At 36.4% G+C, this 17,891-nt stretch overlaps 1 protein-coding gene across 3 annotated transcripts; it reads left to right on the top strand.

Annotated features, from left to right (window-relative positions):
- Window positions 1–1,814: 1,814 nt before the first annotated feature.
- On the top strand, window positions 1,815–17,057 carry LOC127425614 (ubiquitin carboxyl-terminal hydrolase MINDY-1-like). 3 transcript variants are annotated; one of them, XM_051671786.1, is made up of 10 exons: window positions 1,815–1,996; window positions 2,405–3,740; window positions 4,277–4,334; window positions 6,702–6,766; window positions 8,289–8,447; window positions 10,447–10,549; window positions 12,618–12,760; window positions 13,185–13,376; window positions 13,746–13,895; window positions 16,442–17,057. In XM_051671786.1, the coding sequence occupies exons 2-10, from the start codon at window positions 3,066–3,068 to the stop codon at window positions 16,520–16,522; spliced, it is 1,626 nt and encodes a 541-aa protein (XP_051527746.1). In that variant the 5' UTR covers window positions 1,815–1,996; window positions 2,405–3,065; the 3' UTR covers window positions 16,523–17,057. The 3 variants fall into 3 exon arrangements, with proteins under 3 accessions (XP_051527746.1, XP_051527745.1, XP_051527748.1); XM_051671785.1 differs by having other exon boundaries at window positions 1,815–2,021; XM_051671788.1 differs by having other exon boundaries at window positions 1,819–1,929.
- Window positions 17,058–17,891: the final 834 nt, after the last annotated feature.

Raw genomic sequence — 17,891 nt, 5'->3', positions numbered from 1 at the left:
CCCAAAATAAAATTCTCTCATCATTTACTTACCCTCATGCCATCTAAAATGTGTATGACTTTCTTTTTTTTCTTGCTGAATACAAAGATTTTTAGAAGAATATTTCAGCTCTGTAGGCCCATACAATGCAAGCGTATGGTGACCGAAACTTTGAAGCTACAAAAAGCACATCAAGTTATCATAAAAGTAATCCATTCGAATCCAGTGGTTTAATCCATGTCTTCTAATGCAATCCAATCAATTTTGAGAGAGAACAGACCAAAAAAATTACTCTGTTCTCTCTGTATATCTTGCCACTTAAGTCTCTAGGCAGGATCATGATTTCACGGTTACACTTCCTAGTGCTTGACGCATGCGCAAGGATGTGTAATCGAGCATGAGACCATGATCGCTAAGGAGACTGCTGTCAAGATATACAGTGAAAAAGGAGTTACATTTTGGTCTGTTCTCACTCAAAAATGATTGGTTTGCTTCAGAAGACTTGGATTAAAATACTGGAGTAGTATGGATTACTTTCATGCGACCTTTATGTGCTGTTTGGACCTTCAAATTTCTGGCCGCCATTCTTTTGCATTGTATGGACCAACAGAGCTGAGATATTCTTCTAAAAATCTTAATTTGTGTTCTGCAGAAGAAAGAAAGTTGTACATATCTGGGATGACATGAGGGGGAGCACATAACGAGATAATTTTTGTTTTTGCGTGAACTACCCTTTATACTGTGTTTATTAAATAATAAGCTTTATAAGAGGTTGTACACCTTTCATGTACATTGACTAAGCTGCATTGAGCAATTTGGTCTTTCATACTCAAAACTATCTTTCACCGTAAATGCCAAAGCAAGCCTCAAAATTTAATAAATATAGTTACACATAAGACAAAATAAAAGATTCACTGAATTCAGCATACAAGTTAATTCCCAGTTTTATATATATATATATATATATATATATATATATATATATATATATATATATATATATACAGTATATATATATATATATATATATATATATATATATATATACAATCTTTGTTAATAAAAATACTATTATTCATTTTTTGTTCATGTTAGTTCATAGTGCATTCACTAACGTTACCAAAAACGTTTGATTTTAAAAATGTATTACTATATGTTGAAATTAACATTAACTAAGATTAATAAATGTTTATTGTTAGTTCATGTTAACTAATGTTAACAAATGGAAATTTATTGTAAAATGTTACCAAATAAATTAATCATACAAGACACTGAGGGTATACAGTATAATGCTGTTGTTGCAATTTATATTTTTTTCTTTAATAAAGTATTTATAGATGTGCTTGTGTTGAAATAATCAAAACAGGTTGAAATGTGTTGCAGGTATTTAAAAGGCCATAGGGTCATCAGAGAGCTGTCCATATCTAAAACGGATTGTAGGCTACTGTCTGATGAACATTTGGACAATTGTTAGGTTAAATAAGGTAAAAGGATACTAATGTCAAATGTGCTTGCTCATTGGAGAGCTGATTTGATAGAAATCTTAAATTATTCTTTTCTGGTCACGTCTTCAATCTCGCACATGCATCTTCCAACCACCAGAGGGCACTAGATGGAATATAATTATTTTTATTTTATTTCATCAGTCTTGAAATATCACGTATTTTGCAGCATCTTTTTATTTATTTACCCTTTAACCCAGTGTGATATCTTTTCATAGCAAAACACTTTGCCAGCACACTCAAAATACTGCTGAAGTTATGAGCGGAGTATTATATTTCCGGCATGACGTCACTGTTTACAAACAGTAGCACCGGAAGTGAGACAGGCAAAAACAAGATTACGGAAAGAGAGTGGAGAGAAAGACGTGCGCCTGCATCAGCCTGACGGGCAGTGATCTAAACCTGTGGATTTAAGCCTGACAGACTCACTATTTTATTTCATCTCACGGTATATATCTTAAGAATATAGCAGAACATTTTTAAAGAACCAAAAACATGCACAAAAGGTCGCAATGGTGAGTTGCAGCTGTTATATATAAGGTGAGCTGCTGACTGTAACTCTGAAAATGAGAATGGTCGGCATAAACTGGCTTGTTGTTTATAAACTCAAAGACTTAATTAAGTAAAAGTTGCTGTTTGTAAAAATAGTTTGAAAAATGTTGCCCAAAGTACCTTACTTATTATTCTAATCAGACATTTATTGTTCTGCCAGGTCAGTTGTGATCAAAAGCTCCTTTGCATTGTTTATTGTTTAATCAATAATAACAGTGACTTATTTGTACTTTTCAATTAGCTTTTATCAGTGCTGCAGTTTAAAAAGTGTTAGTGAAAAATGTTTAACACAGTGTAAACAAAGCTGCCAGTGTTGTTTGGATCATTTTACTTGAATGTCTAATTGTCTGACCTCTTTCTGCTTGTTTCAGAGTTGGAAAGGTTTGTCAAATTCATAAGCTGATACCAGAAAATATTCTTGACCTCCAGTGATTCACCCTTCAACGGTCAGCTGAAACCAAGAGTGCTGCAACTGGCTTTTGCTTCTGGGTCTTTATGTTACCATATGCTACTATTCCGAAAATAGATTTGCAAGCCATTTATTTTCTCTGAATAATATTTCACTTCAGAATTATAAAGTATTGCATTGGGTTTCGCCTGCTGTTTGTTCACGACGTGTTCACAGATTTAGTCAACTCAAAAACAACACTACTAAGGTGTGCAAAAACTGCCACTCGAACTGTTTTGCTTGCTTCATTCTCTTGTGATGGATGTGGCATGAAAGCATAATTATCAAGGAAGTCCCACGTTTTCAATTTAAAAAGGAATTGATGTATTACTCCTTTCAACTTTTTCAAGCAGTTGCTTTTAAATACAAAGAGTGCCAACTCTAAAGGACTTTCTAGTGTGCTAAAACTCAGGAAAATGAAGTAAGAAATTATAATAATTCTTGGGGGGAAATAAAGCAAACCGTCACTGCCTGGATTCATTTAAATCAGAAAAGGTGTTTTTAAAAACGTGTTTGCTGTTCCATCTGAGTTTTGATTGGGCTTGTTAGTTGGAAGCACACTTTAGTATCCCACCTGCTAGGTCATGGCAGATTCTTGCTCAGACACCGTTGATGGTGAGATTATAGGCATTTCTGAAGGACAGAAGTTAAATGCCACCAAAAATGAGGACTTTGACTCTGCTAGACCACAAGAGAAGGAAATCAGCCAAAAAGAGGGTGTCACGGATGTTGTAGGTTCCACTGAGCAATCATCTGTTGGGAGTATTCCACATGTTATGAAAGATAACACCACACCATGCAAAGATCCTCCTACAACCACAACTTCTATTGAAGATGATGGTAAAACAGCTCAGTCGCTCTCAGTGACCAGTAGGAGCCAAGACAAAACTGATGATTCCGAAATCATCAACAGCCAATCCTACACACCCAGCCAGACACCTACTTTCTCCATGGCCAGTGTGGAATTCTCAGAGGAGAGTAATGGGATACCTCCTGATGGACCTTTGATTTCACCTAAATCTTCTCAGGATGACGATAACCAGTTGTCACCTGATCAAGTAACCTCTCAGGAGGGGAATGATGCTGGGGCCTGTGCTGGTGGGGCTGCTAGGGTTATGGCATCAGAGCCAAGCATGCCAGCGTATTATTTTGTCAAGTGGATTACCTGGAAGGAGAAGAAGACGGCGATCATCACACAAAGCGAGAATGGACCCTGCCCGCTGATAGCCATCATGAACATTCTGTTGTTGCGGTGGAAGGTAAGCCATTCACTTTTTCCTGTTCTTCCATGAGGTATAAAGAGATTTGAAATCTGCGGGGTCCGAGGTACAGCATAGCTTTATAGGATCCATTTTGCATCTTTTTATTATAATGGATTAGTAGTGGTGTTTACTAAGTCAAGCATCAGTATTACTATTGCTGATACTTCAGATTGGGATTTGAACACACCCTGAAATAAGGTATTTTATCAGTGTATTACTGTGCAATACTCCTACATTGAGCTGAACTCCAAAAGTTCATGTAAGGTATAGCTGTTTACTTCTTCTCTTGGGTCAGTAATAGTCCCATGACTCTACTATCTTTGTTACTGTGCAAATATGAGGTACTAATACAGTAGAACTCTATTGACACACATTCAGCAAAAGGGAACTTATGAAATCAAACTTAATAGAAATGAGGTGGTGCTGTAACTAAAAGCAGATGTTCCTATGTTCATAAGTTTCATGCGCACTTAATTTAGATCAGTATACGTAGGTTAAGAAATTAATGTTGGAATTTTGTATTTATTCTTTAGGTCAAATTGCCTGCTCAGACAGAGGTGATCACCACAGAAGAGCTGATGGCTCACCTTGGTAAGATGGTTTGGACATGCAGTATCTATTTGTAACATTCTGGTTCTGGAAGTAAAAATTCCATGTATATTTTCCATAGGGGAATTTATTTTATTATGTAACTCATAGAGGTTGACCGATAGTGGATTTTGCAGATGTAGATAATTATGGTAATAGAAAAGGCCAATAACCAATTGATCGGCTGATAGTTTTTAAAATCGATTTTATAGAATGTATAGAATATGTCTTAGTCTTTCCTTACTATGATGGGCACAGACACAGAGGCTATAAGAGTCCAATATGAATAAAACCCTAGAAGCAGTTTATTGTGCAACCAAAATCCTAATAATAACCATGAAAAAATTCAGATTTGATGCATAACATGGGACTTTTAACTATAAACAAGCCCAAAACCCCCAAGGAACTCTTGTTTTGAAATGATGGAGACTTGGCTCTGTTGACAGAGCATGTTTTCATAGAGTCGCATTTTTCTTTGCATGCCCTTGCTTCAGTTTTGAACACTTGATTATCTAATCAAAATAACAAAATATGCATTTAAGTGAGTAGAAAAATGGATGAATAGAATATTGTGAGTGATAAAAGATTTAGATACAGCAAATCCCCATGTGATTGTTTTTATTTCACATTTAAAGGCCGCTGTTATACCATAGAATCAAGCCGTTCTAACTGTAGAATCCTCCAGCGCCGGCCACAGAAGGCCTAGGTTTTTGCCAATAACCGATAGTTCCAAAAAACAACTATTGGCACCGATTAATCTGTAAAACCGATCTAACGTTCTACCTCTGATCACTTAGAAACCTTTAAACCTCCAGTGCCGGCCACAGAAGGACACGGAGGAATACAATTTTTTTTTTTAAATGATCTGCAACTATCGGCTTAGGTTTTTGCTGATAACCGATTGTTCCAAAAAGCAACTATCAGCACCGATTAATCGGTTGAACCGATATATCGGTCTACCTCTAATAACTTATAAACCTTTAAAGACAGACCTACCGTGAGATTCGAGGTTGTTAATTGATGGTATGTGCTTCTGTTGAAGCAATCAGCCCACATAATTTCATCTTAATTTTTAAATAACCATGTTTAATAGTGGAATTCCTGGTGAAGAACTACATAACCCGTGATCCTTAAGGAAAATGATCCACCAATCATAAAATAGCTGCAAACAAAGCATGACAAAAGAGGCTAGCAGTAAACACCCACTCCCATGACGCAACTGAGTTGCTCCCCTACACTCTCAAATGACTTCTGCATATGTCTGAATATTTAGTCAAATATATTGTTTCTATTCCTGTAATCAACAACTTTGAATCAATAGTTTTATACTTTTCCATAATTTTATATTCAATTACATCATTCGCAATGCTTTATGGGATTGTAGTTCATTCCTTCATTAAAAAATGTTAAAGTACGTAGTCTTGAACCTTTTTTGTCTGATTTTCAAATGTTTTCTAGCTTGAAATCAAAGTTTGTTATGTTTTGATTCACCTCAGAGCTGGTTGATTTGGTAAATGGGTTAGATCTCTTTTGTGAAACATTTTATGAATTTCCTATGGAACAAAATGAATGGGAAAAATACTTCCGGAACCAACACGCTAAAAAAGTGGGAGGTCACTGTTGCGCTCTATATGCTTTAGGTACGTTTAAAAAAATAAATAAACATTTTTTAGTTCATGACTCATGGCATGTCTTTCCAGTTAATGGTCCATAATTACTTAAGGAGCTCTAGTGATACACCATAATAAACTTTATGGTTGGAAACAGATGGCTGGACTGACATGAGAAGGGGGGGGTTCACTATGAGAAAACATTTGTTTTGCAGTACCACTAATGGCACCTCAATAGCAGCAATTATGTATTAAAAGTATGTCCCTGCCCCCAAAAGTAGACTAGTGTAGGTGATGCTTTTATCCAAAGAGACTTACATTACACTTAGCCTATTGTACGGACAATCCCTCTGGAGCAATCTGGGCTTAAGTACTTTGCTCAAGGACACAGTGGTAATAGTTAGATTGCTCTTTGCTGGGTTTGAAGCTACAACATGTAATTTGCCAGTCAGGATGTTTAAACTCTAGACCATACCGTCCTGCTGTTTAACTCTGGGTGTAGCTCATGTTTCAATATTTTCTTTTACAGTGACCCCAGAAAGTATTTGAACATGGAGGCCACACTTACAAATGTAGAAATGTCATTGCATTAGATAACAGAATATCAAACCAATCTAGCATATCCAAACAAATGATGCTAGAGCTTTTCTATGAATGTGCTTTTTAACATTTACTTTTAATCAACTGGTCTCAAATTAGTTCATTTAAAAAAACATAAGTATTTTTAAATTGCTTAAGCCTAATCATATTCTCATTGTAGGTGAATGTGTGCTGTCCATCAAACCACGAGAGAAAGCAGAGGGCATGGAGCTCAATTTTCAGCAGGTAAATTGTAGTATAGGAAAACAAGTGTGACAGGCTCTGCTCGGCACGGGTCTTGAGCACATGTTGTGCGCTTTTAATTAACATTTTAAAGGGATAGTTCATCCAAAAAATGAAAATTCTCTCATTTACTCACACTCATGCCATCCCAGATGTGTATGATTTTCTTTATTTTGCTGAACACAAACAAAGATTTTTAGAAGAATATTCCAGCTCTGTAGGTCCATACAATGCAAGTCAACAGGGTCTAAAACTTTGAAGCTCAAAAATAACATAAAGGCAGCATAAAAGTAATCCATATGACTCCAGTGGTTTAAACAATGTCTTCAGATGTGATATGATAGGTGTGAGTGAGAAACAAATCAATATTTAAGTTCTTTTTTTCTATAAATCTCCAATTTCAAACAGCCCTTCTAAGCGCTCCTCTCTTTTAAGAGTTCTTCTTTTGTTTTTGGCGATTCACATTCTTCATGCATATCGCCACTTAATAGGTAGGGAGGAGAATTTATAGTAAAAAAGATTTAAATATTGATCTGTTTCTTACCCACACCTATCATATCACTTCTGAAGATTTGGATTAAACCACTGGAGTCTTATTGATTACTTTTATGCTACCTTTATATGATTTTTGAACTTCAAAGTTTTGGACCCTCTTGACTTGATTGGAATGAACCTACAGAGCTGAAATATACTTCTAATAATCTTTGTTTGTGTTCTGCTTAAGAAAGAAAGTCATACACATCTGGAATGGCATGAGGGTGAGTAAAATGATGAATTTTCATTTTCAAACTATTCCTTTAAAAATACAAACAGCTCTAGGAACCCAGAGCTTCAACTTTACAGTCCACATATAGACAGACATTATGAATGAAGGCCTTCAATCCATGAATTAACACATTTCATTCCTTCATTACCATTTCAAATACTACAGTTACAATGTTTGTGTGTGTGTGTGGGCTGGAAATAAGCATCCTATTGTTTACACAATAAAGTTACTTTGCCAAATCTATGCTGAAAATTCATTTTTTGAAGATTAGATGATAATTAATTAAGGTAATAAGGAAGTGCCCATGCCATGTGTCAGTTTTTTAAGAACATTTCCCTTCCCTTCACTGGTACTTTTCTTTTTTTAAATATTATAAAAATATTTTCCTGGTACTGTCCATTGAACTCTAAAACTCATTTAAAATGTGTAAAGATGTCAAATAGAAATAACCAAGTTTCTTTTTCATTTTTGTATGTCATATACAGTAATTGTTGATATTTTATGTTTTTAGATTTTTTTCTTTATACTTTTTTCATGAGATTAGAGCCTAAAAAGTTAGCAAAGTCAACGTATTGTGTGATCAGTTGTAGTAAATGCTGCTCATACTAACCAACCTCAGCCCAAACATGTGCGGAAATCTCGCACACACTGAGGTCAGACTCAGTAACACGACCAAGATAGACTAAACTTAAATGGCAAGGTCATTTAATTTATGTCAGAAGACTTTATTTGTTACTATATTTCTCACTTTCTTCATAGAACATGAGCGATGCGATGGCTGTGCTGCCAAAATTGTCAACAGGCCTCGACGTTAATGTGCGCTTTACGGGTGTGTCTGATTTTGAGTACACTCCTGAATGCATCGTCTTTGATCTGCTCGACATTTCACTCTACCATGGTTGGCTGGTAGATCCACAGGTAAGTCAACAGATAATTATGTTAAAATTTGTATGTTTGACATCCAGCAACACTACAACATCTAACACATTGACAGTGTTGGGGAAGCTTCTTTGAAACTGTAGCTTTACAAGCTACTTATAACTAAACTACAGGCAAGGTACTCTTCTAAATAAATAGTTAGCTACACTACATATTACTAGTAAAAAGTATCTAACTACACTGAAGCTGTTTAAAGTAGGAAATATTTATAAATCTACTATAACAATCAGATGATATTGTTTCACTCTGCAGACAGAACTTCTGAAGTCCTAATAGTTATATACTGTATTTAATTAGGGTGACACTTCACAACTAGGCTGCCAACATTAAATTGAACATATATACCATTTATTAAAAAATCATTTTAAGATTTAAGCATATCAATTTCATAACAAAACTGCATCAAATTGAATTGAGTAATCTTTAAAGATCTTGTGAAATCAAAATTAAAGTTTTGATGCTTTCCATCTATATCTATTACCTTTAAGGTCATCTGTTTGCTAGTGTACTTCTAAACATTGACAAAATTCGTTTTCATAAGATACAAGCATTTAAAATCTGCAGTCTCTCTCTTCCACCAATATGGACTTTTTTATGACTCATTCTACACTTTGATGAAAGTCTGAACTTTTTGTCCAATCAAATGCTTTTTTGAATGAAACCCTCCCCTTACAACGTCTAGCTGTGTTCTAACTGGTGCTGATCAAGCCTTCGCAGGTCACTTTGAAGGGAGCAAAATCCATGAAATAGGGTAGTTCCGAACAGAACTTAAAAAGTGAGTTCTGACTGTCGGTTTTCACCTTTCACCTCTCTGAAGCTCGACATGGTAATTGTCTTCAAAGGAAATAATTCATAGGGGTGATCATTTCTGAACAGGACGTGCCAACACTGGAGCTAGATGTGAGGACAAGTGGCTGGAGTTTTATTTTTTTGTGTGCAGCCGGAGGTTTCCTGAGATGTACAGTTCTAGTGTGTTCACTAATTATAATGCTTGGTGTATTGTGATTCATAACATGGATATATTATCTTTTATTCCTTTGTTTTTCATTCATCTGTATTGCACAGCGTCTCCCGCCTCGTCGTAAACAAAGACCGCGATTTACTGTGTGCATTTGTGGGCAGGTTATGTAGTAATGCTGACACAGTTAGATCATTGTTCGGTTTTCAAATATTTGGAAAAGCTGGCCGATATTGAGATTACTTCTTAAGTTTTCCCTGTAAGAGTGCTCTAGTTTGATCAGCATGATGGAAATGGGTGTGTGTCAGTGTGTGACTACAAACCAAATCCTAAAAATGGGGCAAGTCGTTTGACATGTCCCATCCCCACTTCCTGTTTCAGTAGGAAATATGTCAAAACAGTAACTCCAACCACGCTAGTCAAGGCACTTCAGGGCGACTTTAACAAAACAAAATAGAAATTAAATATTTTTATTTTTATTAATTACATTTTGTTAGTTTACACAATTCAGTATGATGGAATTTTGTTATTAAATTGAAATGCGAAAATCTTAAAAATAGGCTTAAATATTTTATTGTGTGCAATAAAACTAGAAAACACCCAATTTTATATAACTGCGCCAAAATATATTGATAAACAGCAGCAATTATCTGAATATTTTGCTTAAAAATGTAGACTGTGTGACTTATGGCAAAGTCCCTTTAAGGCTGCGCAGGGGCTCAAGTGAATCAGTGAGTAATTTAAGTGAACTAGTTACATACGTGAGCTGTCCAAATTAACCAACTCAATAAAGTTCTCAACTAAAATATAAGTAAATCGTTTATTTTAACTGGTTAATTTACATGAACTGTCTGAAGCTGAGCTATGATCAAGCTACTGAAAAATGTAGTTAAGTTAGTAGCGTTGCTACTCTTAGTTACTCACCAAGTTAGTAAACATACTAACACTACACATTACACATATTATAACTGTTACAAATATTTCAAAAAGCTTAAGATAATTGAATGTTTGTCCTGACAGAGTCCTGAAATGGTGTCTGCAGTTGGAAAGCTAAGCTACAACCAACTGGTGGAGAAGATTATAGACTTCAAGCACTCGACAGATAGCAGTCAAGTCAGTGAAGGTATGTGTAATGTTGTTTCTACAAACAGGATCCCTGAAAGTGTCAAATATGCCTCCTACTGTCCTCACATGATTTTTCATGGTGTTGCAGTAAGCAGTAAATGGCTTCAAGAAATATCAAACTAACAGTATATGAAGAACTCACTAATTCATAATCAGACAGAGCATTTCCATCAATTATTATCTAACTTAGTCTTTATTTTTCAATTTCTGTTTTTTCCCCCCTGAAATGAACGGTTTTAATTAATAGAAATTAATATAAGAGCAGTTGAGCTGTCTGTAGATTCTGGTATATACTGTATAAGGGATAATGCACAGAAGTCAGACAGAAAGTATTGCAAAATAAATATGGACAGGGTGACCAGGATCCTGATGCAAAGTGGAGTTGAAATTATTTTATCATGTTAGAAGAAACTAGCACAGCTAAGTAGAAAATCGGTTGCCTGGGACAACAGTCACTTATACAGTTAAGCGGTCAAGATACAAAGCAATTAGACTGGAAAATGTCGCAAAACTATTCCAGAGAGCTGTGTAATCCAGTTCTCATATACAGTGGCAAGAAAAATTATGTGAACCTTTTGGAATTACCTTCATTTATGTATAAATTTGTCTTGAAATCTGGTTTGAGCTTCATCTAAGTTACAATAATGAACAAATACAATCTGTTTTAACTAATAACACACAAATTATTGTATTGTTCTTGTTTATATTGAGTATATCATTCAAAAATTCATGGTGTAGGTTGAAAAAAAAAATATGTGTAAACCCCTTGGCTAATGACATCAACAAAAGCTAATTAGAGTAAGGAGTTGGCAAGCCTGGCATCCAGTTAATAAAACGTGATTGGAGGTGAGGGTTAGAGCCACTTTGACTAATAAAAAGCACTCAAACATTTTGAGTTTGCTGTTCACAAGAACCATCTGCTGACATGGACCATGCCTTGCAAAAAAGAGTTCTCAGAAGACCTACGATCAAGAATTGTTGATTTGCATAAAGCTGGAAAGGGTTACAAAGTTTTCAAAGAGCTTAAATTAAATCTGTCCACAGTTAGACAAATTGCCTATAAATGGAGATGATTTAGTACTGTAGCTACTCTCTCTAGAAGTGGCCATCCAGCCAAGATGACTCAAGGGGCACACCACGGAATGCTCAAAGAGGTAAAAAAAGAACCCAAGAGTGACAGCTAAAGACTTGAAGGAATCATTGGAACTGGTTAACATCTCTATTCATTAGTCTACTCTACGGAAAACATTAAACAGGCATGGTGTCCATGGCATGACACCACGAAAGAAGCTGCTGCTTTCCAACAAAAACATTGCTTCGTGCCTGTTGTTTGCCAAAGACCACCTTGACACTCCACAACACTACTGGGGACATTTTTGTGGACTGATTTGCAGAAAAATGGATTCCCAATTTTATCAAGGTATCCTACAGGATAATGTCAGAGTGGCTGTGCGCCAGCTGAAGCTCAGTAGAAGTTGGGTGATGCAGCAGAACAATAACCCTTGACATCAAAGTAAATTCACTACAGAATTGCTTCAAAAAAATAAAATCCACCTTTTGGAGTTGCGCAGTCAGAGCCCAGACCTTAACCCAACAGAGATGCTGTGGAATGACCTCAAGAGAGCCGTTCACACCAGACATCTTAAGAATATGACTGAGCTGAAGCAGTTCTGTAAGGAAGAATGGTCCAAAATCCGCAGCTACCGAAGACGCTTGGTTGAGGTTATTGCTGCCAAAGGAGGATCGGTCAATTATTAAATCCAAGGGTTCACTTACTTTTTCCACAGCACTGTGCATGTTTAAGGGGATGTGTTCAAGAAAAACATGAAAGATTATAATTGTTTGTGTGTTGTTAGCTTAAGCACATTGTGTTTATCTATGCCTTTGATGAAGGTGACATCACATTTTATGACCAATTAATGCAGAAAACCAGCTAATTCCAAAGGGTTCACATACTTTTCCTTGCCACTGCATATTAGTGTTTGAAATTATAGTGTGTGAACTTCTGTGTTGTATTAATGCCTGATTGTAAGCCATTATCTCTCATAATCTCTTTGTGTTGACAGGTTTGATAGCAGAGCAGTTTTTGGAGTCCACGGCAACCCAGCTGTCATATCACGGCCTGTGTGAGCTCAACACAACAGCCAAAGAGGGCGAGCTGTCTGTGTTTTTCAGAAACAACCACTTCAGCACCATGATAAAGCACAAGGTGTTTATCAGCCTCCCACACCAACACTCTCTATTGTCTTAAGCTGATTATAACAGTCCCTGTGCCGTCAAGCAGCTTTAAAACCACCCCAAAAATGCAGAACATGTATAGACACAGTTATACCAAAAGAACAAGCTAATTATTATTTAGTGTTTTTTGCCCTCAGGTTGAATATTATTTTGCAATAATTGCATTTTGGAAGGGTTTGTGTGAATTGCAAGGAAAAAGCAAGGAGCATTATAATGTGTTTCTTGAGTTTATAATAAATATTTTACAGTTCTGCAAGGTTAAAGTTTTTCCTTTACCAGGACAATTTATTGGAAATAGTGACAAGTGCACTTCAAATCTGAGTGACTTTCTAGCTCATATTCATACATTTGACCTGCTGATCAGTGGTCTTTATGTTAATTGTGGGAAATTGCAGGGTCACCTCTACATACTGGTCACAGATCAGGGTTTCCTGCAGGAGGAGAATGTGGTGTGGGAGAGTCTTCACAATGTGGAAGGGGATGGAAACTTCTGTGACTCAGACTTCAGATTGTGTCACCCATCCCAGAAACCCTCAGCAGCCAGCCAACCCACTGCTCAGCAACAGCAGCAAATGCAGATCGACCAGGTGACTTGAGATGTTGACTTTTTTCTTTTTGCTCTCTCTTTTGCAACATTTCTCAATAGACTGATTTGGAAATATTTGACTTGAAAGCAGCCAAAAGGGGTCTGAAAGCCTGAAGAACATACATTTCTGCACCTTATTACTTTTTTGTTTTCTTAAAGGCAGCAATAATAGCAAAGACAATAAATAAATATCAATACTTAAATTAGATCATTTTAGGCCCACTTTTAATTCGTAGTAATGTGTTTTTTATTTAGCTCTGATCAAGAACCTTCATGGTTAGAACATAGCTTGAGTATATGTCTAAAAATAATTTTTTTGACCTCAATCTTGTTGTCCTTTCATTGTTCATTGTGTCGTCTGTAATTTCAGGACTATCTGGTGGCGATGTCCCTGCAGCAGGAGCAGGGTGAAGCTCCTGGACCCTTGAGTGATCTGGAGCTGGCCAGACAACTGCAGCAGGAGGAATACCAGCAACCACAGCAACAGCAACAACAACAACAGCAACCCACAGCAGGACAGGTACTTTCTTCTTACCTTAGGATCTCCAATAGAAGCTGATGGCATTGTACTTGAAACTTCAGGGGCTAGCTACTGTATTTAATATTTTTCTTACATGAATGACTGTAACTGTGCCTGCTTATGTCAGCTTGAAAATTAACATTCATAAACATGTCTCTCCAGGCTTGTTTAATGGTTGCTGGTTAGTACTTTACACTGGCAAAAAATATTGCAGAGACTGGGATCCAGGAAGAGGAAAAATAATAGCATTGAAAACTGGAAAATAAAAAAATACTTTTTAAAAGAGTACTAAAAATAAATAGGGATTGACCCACATTTTGCTTGTAAAGCAAAAAGACAATGTGAAATCAACATTCACCCTACTTTTGTTTTTAATCACGATTAATCGCAGATTTTTATAGTGCTGAAATTTGACTCTATATATACTTCAAGTAACATTAAATGTTTCCAAAAGTCTAAGTGGGAGGTTGACTAATTGGAATAACTAGTCCCCACATAGGTTGCATTTTCATTGCAGTGGGCATTAAATCTCTAAACTCTCATCCTCCAAAGACTGTGGCTATCCGTTTTGTGACAGCAATAGTGAAGCCACATTCGCGATTTGCGTCAGGACGTCAATGCTGGCGTCAAGTGCTGTTTTGAATTCCACAGTGCTCTGTATTTTTGTGATAGTTAAGACATGTTGTGCTTCTGTGGTAATTAAATTGCACCTTACAGAGGCTGCAAACTACTTGATTTTTGTCAAAAGTCCCATCTGAGCTTGTTTTGTAGAACAAATAGCGTTAAGAGCTCCTTTCTCCATCATTTTATCACTGACACTGAATCACTGCTCTGTGTGTTTGTGGTGTGTATCAGTGTAATGATTCTGGGCGGACATATTGCAAAGGTTCCGCCCTTCTGACCAGTGTATACGCTGGTTTATGCTTTATTAACAGTAAATGCGTTAATTGCGATTAAGAAAAAATAACGTATTAAACTTAGAAAGTAACTTAAAAATCAAGTATTTTTGTAATGTGATCTCTTTTTTCACAAAGTAATCAGAAAATGTATGTATTTCAACTATTTTAACTACCTTCAAACTCAGTGCCTACCTTCAAACTCAATGCCTCTTTGCTTGACATCATGGGAAAATCAAAAGAAATCAGCCAAGACCTGGTTCATCCTTGGGAGCAATTTCCAAATGCCTGAAGGTACCACGTTCATCTGTACAAACAATAGTACGCAAGTATAAACACCATGGGACCACGCAGCCATCATACCACTCAGGAAGGAGACGCATTCTGTCTCCTAGAGATGGACGTATTTTGGTGCGAAAAGTGCAAATCAATCCCAGAACAACATCAAAGGACCTTGTGAAGATGCTGGTGGAAACAGGTAGACAAGTATCTATATCCACAGTAAAACGAGTCCTATATCGACATAACCTGATAGGCTGCTCAGCAAGGAAGAAGCCAATGCTCCAAAACCACCATAAAATAGCCAGACTACAGTTTACATGTGCACATGGGGACAAAGATCTTACTTTTTGGAGAAATGTCCTCTGGTCTGATGAAACAAAAATTGAACTGTTTGGACATAGTGGCCATCGTTATGTTTGGAGGAAAAAGGGTGAGGCTTGCAAGCCGAAGAACACCATCCCAACTGTGAAGCATGGGGGTGGCAGCATCATGTTGTGGGGGTGCTTTGCTGCAGGAGGGACTGGTGCATTTCACAAAATAGATGGCATCATGAGGAAGGAAAATTATGTGGATATATTGAAGCAAAATCTCAAGACATCAGCCAGGAAGTTAAAGCTCGGTTGCAAGTGGGTCTTCCAAATGGGCAAAGACCCCAAGCATACCTCCAAAGGTGTGGCAAAATGGCTTAAGGACAACAACGTCAAGGTATTGGAGAGGCCATCATAAAGTCCTGACCTCAGTCCGATAGAAGATTTGTGGGCAGAACTGAAAAAGCGTGTGCGAACAAGTAGGCCTACAAACTTGACTCAGTTACACCAGTTCTGTCTGGAGGAATGGGCCAAAATTCCAGCAAGAAATTGTGAGAAGCTTGTGGATGGCTACCCAAAACGTTTGACCCAAGTTAAACAATTTAAAGGCAATGCTACCAAATACTAACAAAGTGTATGTAAACTTCTGACCCACTGGGAATATGATGAAAGAAATAAAAGCTAGAATAATTCTCTCTACTATTATTCAGACATTTCACATTCTTAAAATGAAGTAGTGATCCTAACTGACCTAAGACAGAGAATGTTTTCTATGATTAAATGTCAGGAATTGTGAAAAACTGAGTTTAAATGTATTTGGCTAAGGTGTATGTAAACTTCTGAATCTGTATATGGTCACTTGGAAATCTGTCACATTACACAATTTAAATGTGTTGTGAATGCTGCCTTGGAAGTAATCATGGGTTTGTTGTAGTAGTTTGAGTTTCAGCATATCAATATAATATCTTTTGGATTAAACCAAGATATATTTAGAAATATGTAATAATCTGAGTGATTAAAATTGAACTCAAAAGGCATTCCTGTGTTTATTTTCCTGCAGATGAGAGGTCAGGCCGCATCTCAGCCCGGAGGTCAGAGGCGTCGAGAAAAGAAGGAAGACTCTGATTGTTGCATTCTTTAAATCAGAGGCCACTTGCCACCGTAACCAGACTCTCTTAAGCCAGTTCAGCTTCAGTTAACGTCTTTCTTCTGTACTACTGTTGAAACTAGGGACATTTCTAGCTGACCTGTCATCCCAGTGCCAAGCCTGCCTTTACAGTACAGTTGTCCCTGTTTTTGCCTTTCCTTTAGCCTCGTGGTCTGAACTGTTGCCATTATTGTCTTCTGGACCAAATAAAGGTAGCAGTTGTTTCTGAACACTAATGAGCATTTTTGTGAGTGCTAGTAAGGAACTCCTAACTATACCAGGTTAAAGTATTCTATTGGACAATGAAGGACTGTAATGGTAAATAATCAGGGATTGTAATAAGACTTTAATATTATACTACAATGCTACTGTTTGAAGTTGATCTGTACAGTTACTTATCAGCTTTTCATCCAAAGTGATGTTCAGTACAGAAAGTACACAGTAATTTGTGCTTTGATTTTCTCAGTAAACTATGGGGCTCCGGGGTCCTTTTAAGCTGAGCTAATAAAAACCACTTCTTCTGTCAATAGATAGTGTGTTGCTTTTGATTTATGAAGAGTTTCTTAACCTGTGTTGAAATTTTAATTAAAATATTAATCAACTTAAGTGCAGCATTTTTGTTTCAGACATTTGAGTCATCAAAACCATCTTGCACACATTACAGACCAATAATCTAATACAGTAAGATTATAATATATTATGTAACACATTAGCTGTAAAGATTTGCTTAAATAATTGGACAAAAAAAAAATATTTCAAAAGTTTCTATTTTTATTACATAATCAGGGTTGGGAATGTTACTTTTGAAATGTATTCCACTACAGTTTACAGAATACATGCTGTAAAATTACATTTGTAACCTATTCTGTTAGATTACTCAAGGTTAGTAATGTAATCTAAATACTTTGGATTACTTCTTCAGCACTGGCAAATTATTTTTCACTTTTTTTTATAAATAGTTTAAGTAAGAAAATTCACTTAAATCTATCTTTAAATCTAAAACAATTATGCTCCAACGTGCATTTTCGTTATAGAATTCATTATAAAATATAATCATGCCTGGTAATAGATGCATGTCAAGGCAAGAAATAGCATTTTTGCTTAGCATAAAGCTAAATGTTCACATGACAATTTACACAAGGTTAACTATTTTTGTTGCTCCAAACTTCAAAACCACAGAGTGTACAACGACATCCTTTCATGATCGTATGTGGATTCTTTTCATATAATAAGACAGAAAATATATTGTTTGTAGTTTTCTATACGATGTTAAAGGCTACACTGGTTAGAATTTCTTGTAAAAATACCCAAGCGTGAATCGTGAGGTGACGCACCCCGGATGCCGCAGTGAGCGGATAGTTCC

This window comes from Myxocyprinus asiaticus, chromosome 34, assembly GCF_019703515.2.
Source record: "Myxocyprinus asiaticus isolate MX2 ecotype Aquarium Trade chromosome 34, UBuf_Myxa_2, whole genome shotgun sequence".
NCBI lineage: Eukaryota > Metazoa > Chordata > Actinopteri > Cypriniformes > Catostomidae > Myxocyprinus > Myxocyprinus asiaticus.
This window is presented reverse-complemented; position numbering and strand designations above follow the sequence as displayed.

Bases quoted from the DNA above. Each gene is read 5' to 3' on its own strand.
- LOC127425614 (XM_051671786.1), top strand. From the start codon at position 3,066: ATGGCAGATTCTTGCTCAGACACCGTTGATGGTGAGATTATAGGCATT. The intron at 4,335-6,701 runs GTAAGATGGTTT...TTCTCATTGTAG, and splicing joins AGAGCTGATGGCTCACCTTG to GTGAATGTGTGCTGTCCATC. The intron at 8,448-10,446 runs GTAAGTCAACAG...TTGTCCTGACAG, and splicing joins GTTGGCTGGTAGATCCACAG to AGTCCTGAAATGGTGTCTGC.